This window comes from Bradysia coprophila, unplaced genomic scaffold, assembly GCF_014529535.1.
Source record: "Bradysia coprophila strain Holo2 unplaced genomic scaffold, BU_Bcop_v1 contig_232, whole genome shotgun sequence".
Classification (NCBI taxonomy): Eukaryota; Metazoa; Arthropoda; class Insecta; order Diptera; family Sciaridae; genus Bradysia; species Bradysia coprophila.
The window spans coordinates 14,537,771-14,562,577 of record NW_023503493.1 but is presented as its reverse complement, the minus strand read 5'-3'; the positions used below and the strand labels follow the sequence as shown (position 1 = coordinate 14,562,577).

At 34.9% G+C, this 24,807-nt stretch overlaps 1 protein-coding gene and 1 long non-coding RNA gene across 2 annotated transcripts; one reads left to right on the top strand and one right to left on the bottom strand.

Moving 5' to 3' along the window:
* Positions 1–2,881: 2,881 nt before the first annotated feature.
* LOC119076890 lies at positions 2,882–17,343 on the bottom strand. The gene is made up of 3 exons (XM_037183895.1): positions 16,338–17,343; positions 5,200–5,423; positions 2,882–3,259 (listed from the first exon to the last, which is right to left on the bottom strand). Exons 1-3 carry the CDS (start codon positions 16,384–16,386, stop codon positions 3,032–3,034), a joined length of 501 nt encoding a protein of 166 aa, XP_037039790.1. The 5' UTR covers positions 16,387–17,343; the 3' UTR covers positions 2,882–3,031.
* LOC119076892 lies at positions 14,407–24,481 on the top strand. The gene is made up of 5 exons (XR_005087714.1): positions 14,407–14,418; positions 17,153–17,157; positions 18,838–18,843; positions 19,176–19,182; positions 24,325–24,481. It is a non-coding gene; the product is annotated as an uncharacterized LOC119076892 (long non-coding RNA).
* Positions 24,482–24,807: the final 326 nt, after the last annotated feature.

The window sequence follows — 24,807 nt, the reverse complement described above, 5'->3', positions numbered from 1 at the left end:
TTTTATTTAAACTTTTTTCGAGCTCACCGTGTATACAACGAATGTTCAATAGAATGGTATTAGGTCGGCAACTAAGAAGACTACACTTCAATGCAAAATTTAAACTCAACTGAGATATTGTGCTGCAATTTTGTACAATTCAGTGTATTTTTTGCGACGACGGCGCCAGCGATCGTCGTAACCTTCTTTTATACAACCTTGTTTTTATGTACTCTGTGGAACGTTGAATTTATACATTTGAGGACGCCAGCTTTTTTGGACAAAAACGATAATGTCCAACCTCTTGTTAACACAAGCTTAACGTCGTCTGCTTCAACGCTATGCATGTATGTACGATCACTTGCATCGAAATGTTGGAGTGGATCCTGTGTAGATCAATCGTTGCGTCCTTTAACAGGACGTTCGGAATCACTGAAAATATCTCCAACTGAAATGCCTATAAATAAGGAGCTAAATTCAGAGATAAACAAAACAACAAACAGAGCTTCTGCTCTTCCCTACCCACTCATGGTTCACGTTGAGTGAATTTAACGAAGAAAACAGAGCTGTTTCGACCTCGGGACTCAGTGGCGGTCTGAGGCTAGCGTGATCTAGCCATCATCAGTTGTTTCCACTGATCCCTTCCCAAGACATCAGTAAAACTTTCAAATGAACTTATGTTCGAAAGTTTACAATGAAAACATCTCTTGATGGCAATTTTGGACATAAACAGAAAGCTGTTTTGAAGAATAGCGTAGCAAAACACAGCAGTAAAAATTCAGTCAACACTCGAGCAACAAGCAGAAAAACAAAAAAACAAAAAAAAAATCACGTTTCACTCACAATCACCAAACTTGAACGTCTCCACTTTCTTTCAGACAGGATAGGATAGGAAAAACATTGTAAAAACCTCAGCCAAATTCTTTTAGAAGATATCGTAAAACCAAACGTCATTGACGCAGCACGATTTCGTCAACTTCAACCGCATCCAAACGATTGTTTCAGTTAGTGAAACACTGTAGCACCAAATGTGTTCGGAGAAGCGTAATTCCATTGTAGCATCAAATGCGTTCGGAGAAGCGTAATCACATTCGGTAGAAGCAGACGATGTTAACCTTGTGTTAAGAAGAGAACAATAATTCCCAACAATAATGCCCCGTCAAAAATGGCGACCATTGTGAATGCATACACATGGACAAGTAAATTTTCTATTTATTTTTGATTTTTATTCTAAAAGTGCGTCCGGATCTACATTTTATTACTACAATGCGTAGATCTAATTTGTATGAAGCTAATGTATTGAGCCGGAAAAAATTATTTCACTTTACAACACGCTGTACGAAGACAAACATTATATGTTTCGTAGCAGGTTAAGCACGTGTTTGTTGTGTAGTGGATGATGTTTGTCGTCGAGCAACGCGTTGAAAGACGAACAGATTTTTTCCAGATTAATGTCGTTAGCTTCCTACAAATTAGATCTACGCATTTCAGTAATAAAATATTGATCCGCACTTTTAGAATAAAAATCAAAAATAAATAGAAAATTTACTTGTCCATGTGTATGCATTCACAATGGTCGCCATTTTTGACGGGGCATTATTGTTGGGAATTATTGTTATTGTTGGACATTATCGTTTTTGTCCAAAAAAGCTGGCGTCCTCAATGTTTTGTGTACCTACTGATGTCAGATAAATTATAACAGTTATCATTTCTCTGACTGATGTAAATTTCGTAATAGTTAATAATGCAACAAGTTCTGAAAAGTGGTTATTTTTGTCTCTAGATGTGAAATTATCGTGTGACAAAACACCCACTTTCACAACGTGTTGCATACAACCGTTGTATTACAACGCTACCATTTCGTCGCAAAATCAATTGGTATGTTGATGTACTTTGCACTTCTTATCACCTATTTTTTATGGCTGCTAATGCTTAGTTTCCTCTTACCAAAAAACTACTCTGTGTGAGAGGCAAAATTGAATTTTTTCAATTTTTTCTTTGTTTATTTGACAGCTCGCTCTCTCACGGCTCTCTCACGGAGTACTTTTTGTTGAGTGGAATGGACACTTAAATGTATTCCACTAGTGAAGCAGAGGAAGTTGAGCGAATTAAACACAATTTGTACATCGATCTGAAAGATAGCGTCATTTTCACATCGCTCGCCTTCGAAGTTTTTGGCGCAATTTGACCAGAAACGGTAATTTTTTTGAAAAAGCTGGTTAAACTTATTATGGATTATTGGATGCAGTGAATCTCAATAGCAATATTATAGCGGGGTTATTCAGTCTTCGGGATAATTTAGCCTTTGACAAAAAGTTATATGGAAGCCATATTTGCACCAGCAATTAAAAGTACATATATTATTGAAGGAAGTGAACCTTTTGCGACGGAAATACTTAAATAATCATTTTGGAATGTCTTCTGGTTTTTCGAAGAATAATGGTCAAATATCTAAAATATATATTTCGTATCTGCGGAGAAATTTGATTATCACGAAGGAACAAAACCAAATTTGCCAGAACAACGTAATGTACTATCATCTCCATAGACGCACACTGCGGTATATAAAAGCTTAGAGAACATCTATAATGCACATCATTATCACAACCGTAACCATAAAAACTTAGAGCAATAAAAAGCTTTCAATCCTGGTTTGTAACTGTAGCATAAAATAAACCAAGTGTCAAAAGCTTGTTAAACATTTTCGTTGCTTGTGATAAACCGCAACGTACATCTCTGAGCCATCTGTGAGTCACTGTCGAAAAGTAAAAGCTTTCTTGATACTCGTACTCGTATGGTAACAATTACGGCTGATTCAGTTATTTTCAGTGCACAACAATGTTTGTGCCATTACTTTACCTTTGTTTGAGGTGGAAGAGGAAAACAACGACCGATATCAGCATCATTCTTCTATCACAAATACACAAGTTCTTTTATTCATAAATAAACTAATTGCAATTTCGGCTACAATAATTGATAGTTGAAAATGTACAAAATTTATGGAATTTCTTCGACGACTAATTTGTTTTGTTTTTTGTCTTTATCACTAAATTCAGTCCACATTTCTCAAATATTTCATTGCATTAAATACAAATATAACAGCCATTGCGTCCGTATGATAGCTAAATGTTTCCTTATTGGCCGAATTGCACAGCGACCCCTTACAGTAGCAGTATGTGGTTGGCTCGGTACCGGGCAACTTTTGTACTGCACTTGAACATCCTTTCTCGTATGGTTCTTCAACTGTAGTTTTGTCCTGCCAAGCACCGTTTTTAAAATCCTGCGAATGTAAGGGTATTAGGGTATTTTAGGGCAATCGAATTATTGAAAATTTAATGTCAAGAAGTGCTATAAAGTCAATGGTTGTTATACGTAACGTAACGTAACGTGGTTTCATCTGTTCAAATTGAAATTGTATACTAAAATGTCTTCGGAGAAGTTTTGACCAATCCGACGGAGAACGTTATTCTAAGCAAAAAATGGTTCTACGGTATGCCTCTAAAATGCGCAAATTTTTTTTATAAAATTAATTTTGTTTACAAAGTATGACCTAAAATCGATCCAATTTTGTCAGCCGCCTAAAATGTGCCTGAGGCCGTTTCAGTCTCGATGGAAATAAGTATGTGTAAGATGTTCTGCAGCAATGCAAGAACTATATAGGTATCGACAATTCTGATTAAAAGAATTTCTAAAAACAGTGTAAAATCAAAAATATAGGGCCGCCATTTTGTAATTTTCTTAAGGGCGGCTGTACGTCTCGAAGCTTAGACGAACTTATAAAAAGATCAGTACATTTTAGAGACATACCGTTGAACAATTTTTTGTTTAGAATTATGTTTTACGCCGACTAAAAATAACTTATAAAACATCTACTTTATTAGGCTCACGATGAGTATTTTGTCACACGGCCAGTGGCCTTGCACATCTAGAGCCTAATAATGTACTTTACACCTCGGTTGCAGACCCTCATCGGATCAGGGAAATTACGGATCCAAACTTTCAGGTGAATTTATTTTCGTATGTTGTCGAACTTAGACTTGTGCAACATGACGGCGCAAAATCCTTCCAATTCACCACTAAATACAACTTGACGCAAACGAATTCATTACGTCACGTAATTTACGTGTTCATGTTGCGGAGCTAAAGTTCACCTCGAAGTTCACCTGAAAGTTTGGATCCGTGTGTAATTAAGGATTTGCATTACCTTCAGTGTTTATATACTTTGGTCATAACTACTTTGCATGGAGCTGCATACAACGTTTTATGCCACAGAAGCATTTAAAGTTGAGTTTAATGTTGAGTGGCATAAAAGGAATTAACAATACAAATTGGTTGAGTGGGTGGCATGTTATGGCGCTTAATAGACCTGAAAACTTAGGTCGCGTAGTAGTGCGTGAGGCATCAAATGGTAGGTCTTAACAGTACAAATCAAACACGACAAAGTTTATACGAGTCAATTGAGCCAGTTGTGAGCTAGATCAAATGTTTTACTACTTTTGGTGTAGAATGATGGATGTAGCTTTTCGCGTATATCTCCGGCCGTATACCAGATCGAAAAGTGGTTTTTTCGGTAAAGTCTTAGAGTTTTGTAATAAGAAGTTAAAAGTATCGGGCAGTTGGAAATAGTATGCCAATTCTGGCGTTCGTGATTTTTCTGGTTTTAGATTATCTGTGGACTATCTGTGGTTCAGGGGAAAAGGAACAGTATTGAGTGTAGGCCAACTAAAGGTGTTTAATTTGGTTTTAACTTTATAAGGAGACCATGTTGTAATAAGGAGAAAATTCGTGAAAATCAAGAAAACGTTTTCACGAATATACTGATGTTGGTCGCGCTATATGACGAGTGTGGACTGTACTCAACTATTTGCATGGAAGGGTCACAATTTTGTTTACATTAATGGACTACTTTGTAATGATATCGAACACTGCTCCATTAAAGTTTCGGAGATTGGAAATTTTACATTTTTTGTTACACATTCCTCAATTCAATTCTCTCTTTCCTCGGTGCAGAAAGTTTATTTTCTTTGAAAAAATTTATTTTTTTAAAGAAAAATTCCACTAACCATAAATTCATGCAAACATCGTATACTCATTCATATCTCTCTATTAAGCATACCTTTGACTAAGCAAAATAGTTGAAAAAAATTCAATTTTTTTTTCTTTCTTTCTTTCTTTCTCTTTAATAACACTAGCGAATAAATGATAAAATGTTAAGCATACCGGTTCTGTGTATTTCTGATCAGCACAGTTACGTTCAACCGTTTCAATGACCCCATCCAACAGCTGATATTTGAAAATCTTTTTTACGCACATTGTCGAATATGGACAATCCACGACGAATTCATCACTTTCGCTGAAATGTAAGCATAATTGCTGGGAACGATTCTCATGACGATTCGTTGGGGCCACTGTGCACCGATAGCATCGTACGGCGTTTGATTGATCTGAAACGTTATGAAATAAAAATTATTTATTTTTTGTCTTTTTGTTTAAATCGTTTTTTGATTGAATAGTTTCGGGAAATGGCTGAGCTGTTTCGCTATAAAGTGAAAGATTGACTTTTTACCGACGGTTAGATGGGTTTTTGTGTTCGATTTGAATTATGCAAGACCTTTAACCGAACACACATCGCCAAAAGAGAAATTTGTTACTTTTTATGTTTGTGAAAGTATATATATTATTAGACGGTCGTCGTAGTTATTGATAATGACGATAATTTGCGACATTCTAATTAGCATTAATGGTTCGATCAAATAACAAACCTAATGAATGTTGTGACTATACTTTCGACGGTGGCTCCTAAGAAATTGAGTTATTTTACACGTACAAGTGCGATATCCGGCAATGATATACGCAGGAGAGTATATCGTCCCCCATGATATTACTCCCAATGAATAATCGAAATAGCGGTGACATCTAGCACATTGATATCAAATAATACACAAAGTCTTTTCCTTAAGGTATTGCTAATTGTTTGGTGCAAGTTTTCTTCGCTAATTGTATTTGCTAATACACATAGCGAACACTATCCATTCAGAGTTCATTTTGCAGTCATTATGTCGATAACATGCATAATTTACGTAGAAAAATTAGGAAAATGGAGACATTGAACCTAATCATCAGCTAAAAAACACTCTTACCGTATCTCTACATTCACACTAGTGAATCATCAATAGAGTTTTTAACTAGTCACACTATTGGAAAGAAAATTGTCAGCATATTCCTGGAAAAATATCATTTCTTATGCAATGTTCACGTCATATAGAGTGTTGACGAAGAGCGAAAACCAGTTAAATTTGACTAATCTCCGGGGCAGCTGTCAAAAATTCGTGTCTACAAACAAAATAAAGTGTGCGATTTCTCTCATTTTGAGTGAGATAACGAGATCAGTTGTAATAAACTAGTCAAAAGAAAACTAGAAAAGAAGTGATAATAAAGAACTATTTATAAAAAAAAGTCAGAAATCGCTCACCTTAACACTCTATAGACTGTTAACGGAGTTCGAAGACCATAAAAATTTTAACTGTCTTTGAGGGCGATGTCAACAATTTGTGAATGTAGAACGATTTCTTTCGAACTGGTCTTGAGGTCACACGTCAAACTGAGAAAGATATTGCAAACAAATTTATTTTGTTTGTAAACAGAGCGTGGTTATCAATTTTGTTTTTCAATCATGAATTTTTGACGTGTGACCCCGAGACCAGTTAATTTTACTAGTCTTCGCTCTCGCTACGCATATATAGACATCTAGAGACATTAATGTCAAAAAATTGCATGTAAAAATGCAATGACTAGTACCACAGGGCAAGTTATAATTAACTGGTCTTCGGTTCTCTCGCTCTGTGAAGTTGGCTGTGTTTAGTTTGAACACCATTTTTGGCATGCGATATCACTGCTAGTCGTCAACCGAAGAGATCTATAAAAAACGACAAGCTTTGACTAATGTGGTCTTATAGATCAAGTCGGAGTAACTGTAAATCCGAACACTGACAGCTGCACCGTCGTCCATAGAGAACTCTAACCTCAACTTGGTGAAAAAAATTGAAATTATTGAGAGGCCGTTAAATTTTATGTTTTTTCCGGATCTACAGTCGAGGAAATTTAGATTTCGGGTTTTCCAAAGGTATTAATCTTATTTAACCCACACTTTATCCCACAACAATGGAATCCACAAATTTAAATTTAGTTAACACAACGGTCACAATGACGGCGCTGCAGTCACGATTTCAAAATGTGATATAGGGTGGCTAATTAAATTTTGGTTTTAGCTACATTTTCTCTTGCTTTTTAATTATTACATCAGGCTTCTAAATTAAGAGTACCTTTATGCAATATAAACCGTTTGAGTTTGAAAAAAGATGTTTTGTATCAGTGAACGATATAGGAAAGCGTTCAGTACGTCTCAACAAACAAAAGAACGTAAAACATATTTGTATATTGAGCCACCCTACGTCCGTCATCGCTTCTATTGTCTTCAAAAACATATTGTGTGCTTGTCATGATATGTATCAGAAGTTTGTTTATTTATGTGTCTCATCTAAAATGCTGGCCAGCAAAATTTTGATCATTAATTTCAACGGCAAAATTGATCTAAATGTTAAAATAATTGTGAATAATAGTGAAGTTAATGTGGTTTTGTTTTCTCTTCATAAAGGAATTTGCATCAGTTCGACGTAAAGTGCGGAGCACCATTAGAAAAAAATACTTGTCGCTGAAGAATGATCAAAAAGTTGCTGGACGCATAGCTACAACTAATGCTTTGCAGGATATAGAATACAAATTAGAGAAACACCAAGAGCCGTCCATTTGAAATCTTCATCATCATCATTTCAACTAAAGGTTTTTTTTAACGAAACGGAAGTTCGCTCGCAGATTCGGATCGGAACATCTCATTCGTTTTCGCTAACGCTCGTAGCCGTCATTAATCATGATTCCCATGAAGAATCGCCAAAAATAAAAAATTGGCAAGGGATGAAGAAACGCCGGCAAAAACAAAGAATGATAAATTTGTCTTTGTTGCGTTTCTTCACACTTTGGCGATTCTTCGTGGTGATTAAACAAATCCTTGGAAATTTATCCTTTTACGAAATTTATCTAAAAGGCGTTATTTGTTCGAAGTTAGTGAATCTATCCTTTTATAAAAGTTACGAAATGCTGCCTGGTTCGATCCTAAGGAAACTCTTATTTTACGTCAGGTAACGGCATCTTGTTCGATCCTAGGGAATCCATACTTTAACGAAAGATCCCGAGGACACTATCATTTTACGAAAGATAATGTAGAGACATTTCAAAAACGTATTTTTACACTTTGGCGTTTCCTCACACTCTGAACTCGCATACTTCAATTAAAGTAGTACTCTATTTTTTTCTATTACCCTGCTATTCTTCACACTTCTGAGACTTTTCTTGATGATTTAACAAATCAACTAAATATGATGAATTGTCAAGAAAAATCGCGAAAGTGTGAAGAAACTCCAAAATATGACAAATCGCCAAATAATACAATATTGTCGATTTGACTATAACTTTTAATTTAGAAAAAGATTGTACGGACAGTATGTACTGCATATCATATAATTCCTCTCTCTTGTGTTTATCTGTGTTCTACGAAGCCAAAATATAATTTCGGACTACAAGTAAACCGTCTCGACTGCCCAGTAGTTATTTTCCTAAGTTCCTAATGAGTGCAAAAAGGAGGCTATTTCAACATTAGTTAGGAAAGCATAATTTTTATGTGAATGTTTCTGAATGTTTTTCATCTTAATATTTTCATGAAGTTACAAATAATCCACAGAAAATTTTATTATAATAAAATCCTGATATGCGTGTGAGGGCTATAAGTGGACTTAGCACCCCCCTTTTTTGGCATATAGCTGTGTAATGTATATTGCGAAGACTACAGTTAAAATAGCTGTGTAATTTATATTATAGCTGTGAGCCACATTTCAAATCTATCACGAGAAATAAAAATTTTTTCCGAAACGTTCATGAATTTTGCGGTCACCCATCTAAGTACTTACCGCGCCGATTGATGCTTAACCTGAGAATCCGACCGTCATCTATGCTGCTGATGTACTAATTTTGCTTGTGCTTTAACACGTTCTTATTTCGAAGCGTTGCTACGGCAATATAAATCCTGCAGCTATATTATGCGGCACGCAGCCTAATTCAAGTGTGTAGTTTTTATATTTCACTTTTGTGAGTTGTCACTACAAGGATTGTTCTAGGTTCTGAAAGAAAGTGAATTGAAACCGCGCGAAGAATCACGAATTCAATTATTTTCTGTGAAATGACGAGTTTGGTTTTTACGATTTTGCTAATTAACTAATTCGTTTCTAATGCAGTGAAATTTCTGATATTCTCATTCGTCTGTGTTTCTACGGATTCTGACTATATTAAAAAGGTATTCTGATCATCAAGCTTCATTACAATCAGCCAAGATATTTTAGAACAGTTTTTGTTTGTATATTAACATTTAGTCCGACTTGAATGCATGGTCCCATACATTTTCTCATATGCAGCACACAGATATATTTTTGATGCGTCAAATATGCGTTACACAGCTATGATATAGAGTACACAGCTACAATATGCAAATCCTAGCTATAAAATGTGTCCACGGTGCATATTGTAGCTCTGTAATCCATAATATAGTTGTGTAACTCATATTGCATGTAAATAACCAACATTAACAGAATATGCGTTTAGTAGCTATATTATAAAAACTACAGCTATATTATAAGTTACACAGCCTTTATCGAAATTCACGGATTTTCCGTGTACCCTAGAACGAGGTCGGAAATACATCAAATAAATCAAATAGAAAACAGACTTGGAAATTGTTATTTTGTCTAAAAGGTGATATTAAAATTCTTTGGAAATCGTAACATCAAGCATAACTGCATGAGCAGGCATCTCAGGATTATAAATCAGGCACTTTGAAGTTCGTCATATTCATATTCTTATCTTATTCCTGACCAGATTCTGTTTTCATGATTGAGCTCAATCATGAGCTTCACTTATACAAAGAGTTGAATTTATTTCCTATGCCAAATTTGGCGAAAAAGAATGTTCCGAATCTGCGTTTCGTTTAAAAAAAGCCTTTAGTTGAAATGATGATTGTGAAGATTTCAAATGGACGGCTCTTGGTGTTTCTCTAATTTTTATTCTATATCCTGCAAAGCATTAGTTGTAGCTATGCGTCCAGCAACTTTTTGATCATTCTTCAGCGACGAGTTTTTTTTTCTAATGGTGCTCCGCACTTTACGTCGAACTGATGCAAATTACTTTATGAAGAGAAAACAAAACCACATTAACTTCACTATTATTCACAATTATTTTAACATTTAGATCAATTTTGCCGTTGAAATTAATGATCAAAATTTTGCTGGCCAGCATTTTAGATGAGACACATAAATAAACAAACTTCTGATACATATCATGACAAGCACACAATATGTTTTTGAAGACAATAGAAGCGATGACGGACGTAGGGTGGCTAAATGTACAATTATATTTTACGTTATTTTGTATGTTGAGACGTACTGAACACTTTCCTATATCGTTCACTGATACAAAACATCTTTTTTCAAACTCAAACGGTTTATATTGCATAAAGGTACTCTTAATTTAGAAGCCTGATGTAATAATTAAAAAGCAAGAGAAAATGTAGCTAAAACCAAAATTTAATTAGCCACCCTATATCACATTTTGAAATCGTGACTGCAGCGCCGTCATTGTGACCGTTGTGTTAACTAAATTTAAATTTGTGGATTCCATTGTTGTGGGATAAAGTGTGGGTTAAATAAGATTAATACCTTTGGAAAACCCGAAAACTAAATTTCTTCGACTGTACAAAAACCTTTAATTTAATATATTTAAAATGTATAAAAGGTGAAATTTTGATTGTTTCTTGTATGGCGTAAGTGTTAAGGCTAATTATTTTACAAGAAAACCGTGAAAATAATTAAAACATTTGTTTCTATTTTCAAATATGATCAAATTGTCTGCTCATTTTCACTGCACATACGTTGAGGTTGTTAGGGTTCTCGGTGGATGATTTTTGACATTTCGAATAACCTTGGACTTGATCTATATATCAAAAAGAATGCTCAAAACAAATGAAGTAAAAGATTTCTGAAATCAACCTCTGAAAACTTTCGATCAAATGAAGTAATAGATTAGACAGTAAAACTGTTTATATGCTTGCCGTATGTGACAGGTTAAAGAACAAAATGAAACCTTTTTGACTTTTTCACACAATTTACTAGTTCTAATATATGATCGGTTCGAATGTAGAAATATCAAATCGCTTCTGCCCCATGGAGTTATTTCAACTGTTTATGCATGTAATACATTTATGATCTATTCTCTTATCTCATGACACATAAATAGCTTTATCAAAGAACACGTTTTATTTTCTCAAAATTATCGTTGAACAAACAAAAAATTGCATTTCAAATAATGCTGATAAAAATAGCTGCACGCCTGAGCCGTAAACAAAGCGATTGTGTGAAGAATGAGAATTAATTTGTGTGCACAGAATTCTATCGATAAAAGTGCTTGAAAATTACATTAAGGTCAATGTTACACCATACGTAACAACACGGAGGATTGATTTTTTGATAATGTTCTAATGAAAACCACATTTCGTGTATTATGTGACGTGAACTTGAAATTGTTGAATATAATTGAGCCACAAATTAATTAACAACAACGCCCCAATTTGTGCGGGATTCAATAAACTCTACACACTTGTTGTAAAAGTCATAATTCTGTATAATGATCGCTATATAAACGAGGTTCAACTACACATTCATCGAGACAACCATAAATAAATAATTCATAAGTCACAGTGTTACTCATTGGGTTTTATGTTCTCTATATTAATATAGCCTGGTGTTCAGTTTGCACATATATGTGAACACATGTATTATGCTGCTGCTTATTAGTAGTGCGCGTACTACATATTATATCTATAATATAAAGTTTAATGTTTGTTGGTAGGTATGTCTAGCACTCGCTATAAATATAAGAGCCCACAAGAATAGTCATAGTCATAGACTTGAAACTTGGCATACCGACTACTGCCGAAAAGTTAGGAAGAACGCGAGATTTTTTACTTCTCTATTTTCATGCGTTATTTGACGCATGCGATTTGTTTTTGTCCCGGTGGTGCGTCGTGGATGCATTCTTTAAATGTGGAAACATTTTTGTAAGGCGACAAAATTGTTGACGCTTGAAAATCGCTTTTGGGAAAATGTATTTTTGACGCGTGAAAATACTTTTGAAAGAAAAATATTTAAATATTTTGAAACTATAAGAGTTCCGAGCGAAGCCGGGTGTACTCCACTAGTCCCGAATAAACAATAACTTTAGCAAGTAAATTTTTCGTTACAAAGATTTTGAAATTGTTCCAATTGTAGAATTAAAATAACTCTTTGTTATCAAAAGCAACGGAAACGTACACCAACTTCCTGTATTTCATTAAGTATTTTTCAGCAATTGTACGATTATTCATTTGATTTTAATAGTTGCTTGTAATAGGTCAATGTAATGAAGGAAATTAAAAACAATGAGCCATTTTAAGGCTATAGGCGGACCTGTCATGCACGGTTCTTTACATGTTATGTTTCGGAGATTAATGATTGAACAGGAGGTAAGTTGTATACTTCAAAGTAATATGCGTTTTTCGGTGTTCGATTCTTTGTAACGAAACAACTTAAAGAGTTTTTGAAAACATCCGCTACCGACCACAAAAAATTGTAGTTATGTAAAGTGAAAGCTTACTAACAGTAACAGCAGCTATGCGCCCCTGATAAACGCCCGCAAAGTTCATGTGAAATGGTGGCTGCGGAAATAAATCGATTTAATTTTACAGTGAAAGGTTGTGCCGGGTTATAGACCGACAACGTGTGATGTCATTTAGGTTAATGGTGTCAGTTGTTTGAAAATAATCGTTTCAAGAATATTGTTTCACACGCGGATTTTGTAGATAGAATGGACTCCCTTGTGTCATAGTTTGAAGACCTGAACGCATAGTATGTTTAATGTTTGATCTATGAAACGTGTGACTTGTGTGGGTGTGATGTTAGCCTGTTCTGTATATATATGTGAGAGGACGTTCTTAAATGTATTACAACTATTCGTCAGGGTAAAAGTTAATGTTACGAAACATCAACAGTGATGCGATTGTAGGAACCAAACCAGTACCACCTCAATAATTTCAAAAGCACAGAAGAAACAGTGAAAAAGCCTCAAAATCCTAGAATTCTTCAGGTGGGAGAGGTTGGTGAGGAAAACTTTTTTCGCCATTCGTCTACGTTTGACGTCACAAATGTGGTTCCTACAAAAAATCTTTGAAATGTCAACATATTCGGACTCATTGAACTCTATTCACAGTTGTAGCTCTTCAGGATGATGACTTAGAAACCCACTTTCTTTGGCAAATTGGTTCGCTTCAGTGAATTGCATAATCGTTTCTGTCCGACCAAAGCTGTAGAACACAGACAAAATTCTATCGAAAATTGATTATTTCTTCGAAGTTTAGTACTTCCCGTTTCCCGATGTGGAAAATAGAGCTATGAAAAATTCATTCAAAATTACAATTTATCATTTCCCTAGGTCTAAATCTACAGAAAATTCCCATCCATTGAAAACGTTCCCGCTTTTGTTCACTGACAAAAAGGATTTCAGAAGATTATCGAATAATCTAGCTCCAGGTAATGCGTTTTCTCATTAAAAAAAATGGATTAACTGCTGAGCTAATGCAAGTTTTTTATGCAAAATACATTACCTTGGAGATGGATTATGTGCCACAGATAATCTTCTGATTTATTTTTTTGATTTTTAAACAAAGGGAAAATTCAGCGACAAATTTTCCATGAATGAGGTTTCCTAGTTTCCGCACTTTTTCCATCAGCCAGCGTTTGTATTTAAATAAATTCATCCTTAATAAACTCCAATGAAATGGCTTAGCAAACATACTAAACGAGTGTTGGCCCTTTTATCATGGTCACACAACATTTTTGCTTACTTTCATCGTCCGAATGATATATCGTAAAACGGTCATACACATCCATACATACAATTCCCATGAGAGTTGAACGTTTTGAGCCTTTCCGAATTGTCGTGTGAGTTTACTGTATATATAAACACATCGCGTAATAAAAAGTTAAAAATAATTCTTGTCACACGCAATGTTACCTGAAATTCTTGCCAAAAACCCAACGCTTCGCATGATATAGAAAATCAATTACGTAATGGAGTTTTTGCTAGCAATCAAATGAACAGACTTTTTTTTCGATAAAGTTCAAAAACCAAAAAATATCCGTAATTTAAAATGACTTTGACAACCATTATGAATGAAATTGAACAGTTCTTGGGAGATGCAAAACAGGAACTGATGGGGTTTTTCGAACCTGAACCTGGTATCGGTTGGTATATTTTGGTGAGATTTAGTTCGTGGTCTAAGTGTGGAAAAACTCGAAACATAGAAACACTGGTAGTGGGTCCGAACTCTTGCTCGAAGACTGGTAACAATGGATCGTTCTGTTACTCTCGAGTAAAACCACTCTATGGGAAATATGCGTAACCGCCAAAGAGAATATGTTACCATCAGGGACTCAAAACTCTGGCTGAGTTGTGGCAACGGATGACTGATAACTCTCGAGGAAACGGTTCTCTCTGCAACGCATAAAAAACTTACGCGGTTTTGGGAGAGAATTACATACTTCTACTCTCTCTCAAAATCTTGTATCTCTTTTGTACTAAGTTTTTCTTGAGTTGTAGGGCAGTATTTTCATCCAAAGCCAATTGGAATCCCAACTAAGTGGCTCAGTTTACAATCTTAAATTGAGTTTTTATCACATTAACATTATTACGGATGTGAGCGATTCTTTTAAATATTCATTTCAATACTCAATGTGACTGTTTTTTGTGCGATTTAATCGACTGAAGAACATCAATAAATTATATTGCATTTCTGACATTGATATTAATGTATACCACTCGTATACCTTATCTCACAAGGTTATGATTATCTCTCAACGATCGATTGGAAAGAAACAAATTGATTTCTAGTTTTTATTTGCCACTATAACTCTGAACCATTGTGTTGGTGGATTTCGGCTCTTGATTATAGTTTTCATTTAATTCTGATCAATTTGGCTTGCAAAAGAATATTCCTTAGCGTCAGCCCAATATTCTCACATTTTTTCATGGAGGAAAAAATCGAGGTGAACAAAGTATTGTGGGCAAAGTATTGAAGCAAAGTGACCTAAACCTGATCGGGTTGATTTTAATCTGACCTGAATTAACCTGAAACCTGATTCCTGATCTGACCTCATCTGGCAGATTTAGAGTTTACAAATTTTTCCATTTTCCATTTAAATTTCTGATTGAAATTCACCTCAAGTCAAGTCAGGTTAGATGAGGTCAGCGGTAAATCAGGTAAGGCTCAGGTAATTTTAATGAGAAACCTGAATATGACCTGAATCTTTTCACGTCGACTGTTTCAGACTCAGGTCGACCTGTTCCGAGACTTGCTGGGCTTATTGAAATCGATAAACAGTTTTCGAAGTTTTACTACAGAGGAATCGAACCATTAACTGTTGAAGTAGAAACCACGATCTTGGGATATTCGATGGTTGGTTGGTTAGGTTTTCACTCTTAATTTGACAGTTTTGTCTGATTGGAATCAAATTGGGGCCAAGAGTGTTTCTCAAATGTGTTATGGAAAACTTTGTGATGGAAAACTCTGTTTCAAGTATTGGTATGTACATCTTGGCGCTTTCACTGGAATATTACGTTACCTACATGTACCTACAAGTGGCCGCGCAATGTGATCTATTCAATGTTTCCCGAGATGTGACCCTTTATTCGGAATTTTCTCGGGACTTGTTAAAATTTTTTTTAGAATTTTGAGGAAAATATCAGGAATAGATCATTGTCAATGTCGTTAGAGATGTCAAATGAGCTGTCATTTTCACAAAGCTAACCACAATGCTACAAAAATGTATATGAAGCTGTCCATTGTTTGTGAAATTGACAACTCATTTGACACTATTTTGAGAGAAGAAACCGTTATTTAACACTGATCTATTGTTGAGAAATAATTCTTGAAAATTCTTTCAACTACTAAAATTTCCAAATTTAAGAAATTTTCAGAATTTTTTATAATTTTTACGAATTTAAGAATGCAAGTTCCAAATGCCCTGCTGACAATTAACAATTTTAACAGAGTACTTCTACAATCTACAATAAGCTGCCAATGTTAGCTTCTTTACTGCCGAAGCAATTTAGTGCAATTAAATTTGTTTTTCTATTTCCTTTCGAACACAATATTATTATATACTAACCCAGTAACATAAATAGAAGGAACACACAAACTGCAGCACTTTTATACATATTACGTTCGAAAAACTGTTTTCATTTAAACTACAGCACAATGGTCAAACACAATGAACACTTTGTCATGTAAATCAATCAACTAAAACGTAAATGGAATCGAAGAAACAATTTCGTTATCGACATTGATTGAGTTTTATCACAAAAATAGAAAAATTGTAGTCACAAGCACCAGTAAATCGTAAAATTTCATGTATAAGTTAATGTTGGTTTATTGCAGCTCAACAGGTCCATATAACAAAATACTGAGAACTGAAATATCGAACTAGATTAAAGCCACTTAAAGCGCACGAATTGTTGTTTTATTTCGGTTGTTGTTTAGAATGTATAATGTCACGAAAAGCGAAGACAATTTTTCAGATCTATTTCCCGTATGCACTGATTTATCCGAATAGCGAATTGCGAATGCAAATTGTGAATCACAACCAATTTTTTCCTCTCGTAATTAAATATGAAAATCAGAGAGCTTCAGCGTTTTAATTCAAAATTTTATCGTTTAAAATGAGCCACGGCTGTGTTGTTGTTGTTGTTCGAGTAAAAAATACACAACAAAATTGCTGTTCCACCGTATAGACGTTTTCCAAGATGTACTAGTGACTCACAGGAACCGACTAAAACCTTAATTGAATTTCTTCTTGTGAATCATTTTTTTATTTTATTTTATTTTATTTCGACGACGGTATGATATGAAGTGGATCTGAAGAACGCCGTGTAGTGATGTAGATACTGTAATGTACAGATGTTTTGATGGTATCAAAAACGAAAGAAATTGTGTTAAAATTTTCACATTATTTTCATGTGACTAAAGGCCTCGCAACAACAATCGGCAATGTGTTCACGTCGAATGTTTGTTGTGAACTAGAAAATGTTTTTATTCGCGGTCATCAGCTCACTCATATGGTAGACGGCGTTTTATTATATTCTCAACATTTTTACGTTTTGCTGGTTTTTTTTGCTGTTTTTTTTTTCGTTTTAATTTTGTATACTGTAAACTGACTGAGCTGTTATATTATGTGCCTTCTGCTTCTGCTCATTTCGCTATGTGTTGTTTATATCTTGCGTATAAATTATTCGCGTGTATCAGAAATTCGATTAGATTTTTATTGCGCACACTACTTTATACATTTTTGAATATTTTTTGGCGTTTTAGCCCCGTACGACGAACTGGGGACTTTGCCGTTTGTAACATGTAGAACTGGAGACGAATCCGCAAAAATATTGTGCCCATCTGACAACAATGAGCTGATTAAATGTCAACCGATTTTGATTTTTTTTTTTCGTGAAAGGTAATGACAATTGTGAGATCCCCGAAGAGGGCATATTTATGGAAGTATATAGCGTATATAGTAAATGCAATTACCGACAGTTTTTTTAAAACCGGTAAACGGTATTACCGTTATTTTCGAGTAAATTTACCGGTAAATTACCGGTAATATATATTGCATACAAATCGGTCAATTGAGTCCAGTTCTCCAGTTATATAAATGACAAAACTCGAAAAATTGCTGGATCAAAGCACCAAGCAGGGTAATAGAAAAAAATAAAGTAGGTAATTTTGGCAGTGTCAAATGTCATTTTTATTTTATAAGATTTTTACACTCTTAAAAATGCGGTAAGAGCCAAGATATATTCGAAAAATAGGCACGAACGTTCTTTCAATGAAAATATGATCACTGAAATGTACATTATTTTAACAAATAATCTAACTTCACGTTAGCAGTCTGCATCCAAATAACTAAATTACGTAACTGAATGTAAATTCTTCAATAAACGTTAAATGAAAACCCTTCGCAGTAACCACTTTTTCGTTTTCAAATTTGCCTCCAATGCGGCATCTCACGGCGACTCCTGTCTAATATAATGTGAATGGCAACTCGTACTAAAAACTACTCTATTTGACACCAAAAAATCTCTATTACCCTGCTAGGTGCTTTGGCTGGATACATGAATCAGTTCGATGAATAAAACAAATTTGCAGAATGTTTACTTTGTGTAACTCTACTTTTCTTCGACTTCCATTTCAGGATAGAACGAATGACACATCCTAATAAAGTTAGGGAATGAATTCTTGAGTCGCTAGCATCTCATGTTACAATAAGGCACAAATCACAATTCGATGCTAAAACATTCAGTTATGACTCTGTCTTCTAATTAGCTTTCTTGGACTGAATTTTATTGACGAATTAGACTGTAATTTATATCCATCTCGTAGACTTTACCATCATCAGACGATATTTATTTTCCTAAAATGTTATTTTGAGTATAAATTCGTGAGGTTTCGATTATATTTACATATTAGTAGTGTTCATAATGTCCTACGGTAAAATCAGTAATTACAAATTTCCATTTCCGGTAAACGGTAATCGTCATTTCCGGTTTTTTACCGGTTTCTCATTACCGGTTACATTCACTAAGCGTACAACTTAGGCTTGATTTCCACTCACCGAAAAGTGCTCCGTCTGAGAGTTGAGTGGAAAGCATGCTTTACATTAATGAAGCAAAAAAAAAACGAATGTGACAATCGGTTTACTTGACAGCAGTATCATAGGTGATGGTCCACATCCACCATCTCCCTAGTTCTAGAATTTTCAGAGTTTAATGGGTTTCTGTTTTTTTTTTGTTATCCTCTGGACGGTTGGGATTATTGAGGTGGTGTCATGTCGGTTCCCAACATGGTCTACCATTTCTTGTGAGTTCAAGCAAATTTAAGGAATTTGTGAAGCTTTCAGTTGTAAAGTTTTACGTGTCGTACTTGGATTACGCCAGCAATACGGTCAAGTTCGCTTTAGAGTTAGCGTCATACCACGGCTTCGGATGCGCTAGCTTCACGTACTTAAAAAGTATACGGGATAGTACGGGGCTATCGTCAGCTTTGGCTACTTTCTCCACTTTTTTTTTATTTAAAAAAATTGTTTGTGTGAATATAGTAAATAAAACGAAACTATTACGGTTTATTGTTCACTTTAATAGTCTTTTGACTGTAACAGTAATGGAGCTATCAAATCCAGTTCTAAATTACGTTTTCTTTCTCTGTCTTCCGGGAAGATCTTCTCGTCAGATGGTATTGAATCAATCAATCTCCCATCTATATACAGTAGGGCACGGTGTGCCTGAAAAAAATTTAATCAAACTCAAATTCAAATCATACTTTTTGCACCTCTGATTCCTCTTCGTCTTTCCCTTTTTGGGGTCATAACAAACAACTTTTGTTCGAAGGGTAGAGTGGTGCAGCGGCCGCTTTTCGAAATAATGTAAAAAAGTATGTGTGTTTCATCGATGTCCATACATTTTTACGAGATATGCGAAAGTGGCGAAAATAAATGATTTCATGAAATTAAAAGACCTAATCTAAACCTTCAGAGCCTTAGTTTTGAGTTTTATCATCAGAGGCAGTTTTTATCGTAGGCATACTTAATGTACAAGTTCTAAAAATTGAGGCCTATTCCGAGTCATCATTCGGATCGTACTAGCTACGAAGCGAACTCCGAAGTTTCAGCCAAAAATTTTTACCAGTTCATGTAAAATAGACCAAGGGTTCATCGGACGTATTATAGTTAAGGCGTATAAGACATTGAAAAGGTTCTTCGCGATTATCCTTCCCTTACGTGGATAAACAGTGCACATGCCTACAAAATCGACGTCGAGCTGAACAAAACGATGCGCACTATCACCGGCACGGTACAATCAACGCCATCGATATGGCTACCAGCCTTAAGCCACATTGTTCCGCCAGTCATCCGGCGAAAAAATGCACTGCTGAACCTCTACCGTAAAGCGAGCACGAATCCGACAATGCCACTGCACGATGATCTTCTGGTGGACATAAACCAACGGTTAAGATCACGAAATCCACCTACTGCAACGGCAAAAATACTGCATTCAGCAGGGTTCAGCTCCAAAGATGCATGGAATACGCTGTGGCTGGATAACGGACTGGTTACTGAATTGTTCAGCTTTACTCATTTCAACCGTAAAGAACTCACACTACCGAGAAAGGCCTGGTGCAATTTAAATCGACTACGGACAGGGCACGGAAATTGCAACGACATGCTGTACAAGTGGAACTTCATCGACAACCCCAGCTGCAATTGTGGACATCCGCATCAGACAATGAAGCACATCCTATCCGAAATCCCGATCTACAAGTTCACAGGAACCACTAATGACATAAACGGACTGACGGAAGAAGCGATTGACTGGTTAAAATCGCTTGATTTGTAACAACTTGGTTGGAGAAATTCTTTCTGATTGTTTTTGTTTACATAATTCTTTACGTTTTGTTTGTCAGTGTCAACCTTTAATTTTTGATCTTTTTCAAAACTGAAACTATACGATAAATCAAAAATCCTTCCCTTAGAAACTCTTGAGTCTCTAAAGAAAATTTGATGAACAATCAGCGAAACAATGACGGAAGTTCTTTCGTTACCTGTGGTACGGAAATAAATTCGACATCAATTTTCGGTAAAGATGCAAGTGCAAGCATAATATGAACTTTAATTATATCAGTCAACCTGTTCGACGAATCTTTCGCGTAATTGAAAAGAGTATGAAACGAAAAAAGATCGATTATACTGCCTGATCGTCGAGTCGATTATTATTATTATTACTATTATGGAAGTCATGACGGTGCAAATGTTTTAAAATGCAACCAATGCGACGATAATTTCATATTATCAAAATGGAAAATTAAACGCATTAAGAACGCCAGAGAGCGAAATTTCTCCTTGGCTTTTAAAGCATCTTGATATTTATGAGCTGAGAATTGAAATAATTAAATGTGTAACAATCCTATGTATGTAGTCAGAGCGTATTATATATAAACGCGCACAGCATATACCCAATATTTATTATAATGTCCGATGAGACATTTAAAATGTTATATTTTTGGTATTATATGAATCAACAGATCGCGGTCATATCAATGGAGCCATACAAACAAACAATCAACGAACAAGATATCAATCTGGCTATCGTGTGCGAAATTACGTCATAGTGGAGGGTGATTAGTTTCTCAAATATTGAAAATAGTGTGCCTGCAAACTCATTTCACTCGACGGAAAATTATTCAAATGTTTCAACTTTTAAACACTAAATGGAACGAGGTTGTTTTTTGTTATCGATGCAATCATATAATATATCATATAAATATCGTCCGTTACAGTGTTAGTCATTACATCAACCGATAATTTTATCCACAAGCTTTTGAGTTGACATCAAAATGGTGGTTGCCTCCGGTTTATCCATAATTTCTTTCATAAATTAAATTTTTTTACAACAGCGACATCTGTTAGTGATGTTTGAAAAGTTATTTTTTTCATAATTACCTACAAAAACTTTGTTCATAATGTACGTTGGTTGGTATAGCTAGCGAATAGGATCTGTATGTTTGATTTGCAGAAGGATCGATAAATTTAGATTAAGATTAACATTGAGTAACGATTAACGATCCAACATTGTTTCAAACACAGCCTAAAAATGCAGCGATATTCGACTGTGGGTAGTAGTCTACTCTATGTACTATGAAAATATGGTTAAAATATGTCTGGAATAACGACATCTTCATAACTGTTCTTCGACGTCATCTTCCTTCTCAAAGAAAAAATTTCAAGCGCTGATAAGAAATCATAAACATTTTCTCGTCAGTTTCTAAGCATCATCGCAGCAAATAATGTAACTCATATTGTAATACATGTACAACGCATTCGACAGGGGTAATCCGTTCATTGCGAAATGCGTACATTTTACGGGAAGTTGCGGGAAATTACAAAAAGATGTCATAATATTACTGAAATTATACGTTGATAATATTACGAGTTCTCACGATCAACTCTTTAATATAAATTAAAAGTATCAAAAATTCGAAGCATTACGTTTAGAGCGTCAAACTTAAAGTGTCAAATTTTTTGCTCGATGAACGACACGATCCACGCCGGGTAAACATTAAAAAACACCAATAAAACAGAAACAAATCCAAATTAAAGACGGACAAAATGTAAAATGTGAAAATAAGTTGCAGTTTTGTTGAATGTGAACGAAAAACTCATATTATGACATAAATAAACTAAACTAAACTAAACTAATTTTTTTTTGATATTTTACAAAAACGTAGTAGGGCGCTAATGGCGCTTGTATGCCGTTAGCAAATCTTACAATTCTGAGGCCCTTAGGTAAGTTTCACCGGTTACACCTAAAACAACCCGAAAAACTTGAAAAAAACTTGGTCCATGGCCTTAGGATCACAGCCTGAAAATTTCGAAATTCTCACAGCACCTGTAGAGGCTCAAAATTCACAGAGTGAGCCTAAGGCCATGGACCAATTTTTTTTCTAGTGAACTTTGGTGAACTTTTTCATGCTCTTTCAGAATATTTTTCACTTTCAAAATTTTCACTTTCGAAATAGCTTTACAAATCGTGCGTATGTCGTGGTACGTTTTGTAACGAGAAACGTCACAAGATTACATGTGCAATGATTAAAAAATGCATCTTCGATTTGTGAAGCCATTAGGAAAGTGATAACTTTTTAATTGGTAGACTTTGAAAGAGCATAAAAAATTTCACTAAAGTTCATCTTTGAACTCGAGAAAAAGTTGGTCCAAGGTCCTAGATTCGCTCCCTGAACCTTGTGTTTTTGTTATAATATTACGTTTTTCGCAAGGTTCAGTGAGCGAATGTAAGACCTTGGACTTACTTTTTTCCTGGTTCAAAGGTGAACTTTTTTATGCCCTTTCAAAGTTCAGCAATTAAAAAGTTGTCACTTTCCTAATGGCTTCACAAATCGAATTGGCGTTTTTGCTGTAGTGGAACTTTGTAACGTTTTTGTAATTTTGTAATGTTTGTCTGAAGCCATTTCAAAACTTAAAACTTTGCGGCTTGTATATCCTAAAAGAGCTCCAAAAAGTGCACCAAAGTACACCGATAAACCTGACAAAAAGTAGGGCCAAGGTATTAGGCGCCCCTTTTGAACTTGGGCATTTACGGCGGTTTTTTTCACAAATTTTGAAAAGTTGGTTAAACGACTTGAACGACATTTTTTGTCTGGTGTACTTTGGTGAACTTTTTCAAGCTTTCGAATGACACCACTCTCAGCTATATATCGTATCTAATGGCCTTAAAAAAGAAGACTTATTGTCGATACAAAAGTGTCATTGTGGCCATATTACATCTTTATGTGAAATTTTTGCTTCCTGCTGAATTTTTCGATGTTTTTCAACGAAAACACTTTTTATTTTCATTTTCTCATTTCAAAAGTCTCCTTAATTTGGAAATTCGTTGTGTTATTCTGGCTCCGTAATGATTAAGGCTGGAAATGTTGGAATTTTTAATAATTTGAAAGTACATCATAGAACGAAAAGGAAAAGTAATAATTTTATCATAAAAATATTTGTTTAGAGTCATGACATCTTATTACAATTTCCCGCAACTTCCGGTTCATTTTAATATCGTGATTGAGTCACTGCATGCCCATTTCAAATTATTTACCACTGTCTTTCGATTCGATGTTACGTAATACCAGGACCGCACATAAGTGCGAAATCACTTTCATTTCGTTATTTGCATCAAAAATATCTATTGTTCACAAAACTTACGAGACTAACGACTCACCGCTACTGGCAGTACGGGCATAATGATATTTGTGTATACTAGGTCCCACCTGTTGGGTGGGTCAGATTCCTTGACTGTATGAACCTGAGCTTCTTAATAGATTTTTTATTGCTAATGATTTATTGGTTGATTAAGAAGAACTACTAGAACGGTCTAAATTTCTCATTAATAATTTAATTTGTTTAGTGTTCCTGAAAATCTTTCTGAAAGTCTTGGAACGTTACAAAACGATACTAATTTTTGATTCAAAGCTTCATTTTCTGTTACTGGTCTGGTTTTATGCTCTTATTAGACCGTTATTGTCTATAAAATGAATGTCTTCAATAAAAATTGAAGGTGTTCACAAAGAGCAGATAAGGCTTTTTCTGAGAACTACTTCCAGATGGTTGAACCAATACCACCAATTTTCGAACTTGACCTGAGGATTTCAATACTTTATCGAATAAAAAAAAAGTTTTTGAAAATCGGTTGAACTTCGCTCCAGTTATGGTGTAACAAAGGGGATATTATATTCGACCGATAAATTAATTCAAAACTACCGATAAAAAATAATAAATGACCGATAAACACGGTACCGATAAAAAATAATAAAGTACCGATGATAGCGAAATTCCCGAGTACCGATAAAAATATTCCAAACTACCGATAAGTTTTTACCGATAAAAAGTGCTGAAATACCGATAGATTATTCATTTTATCGATCATTTTTAATTTTTTATCAGTAATTTATTATCGATTATTATCTATCGATCATTCATTATTATTTATCGGTAGTTCATTATTTTCTATCGGTAGTTTATTATTATTTATCGGTAATTT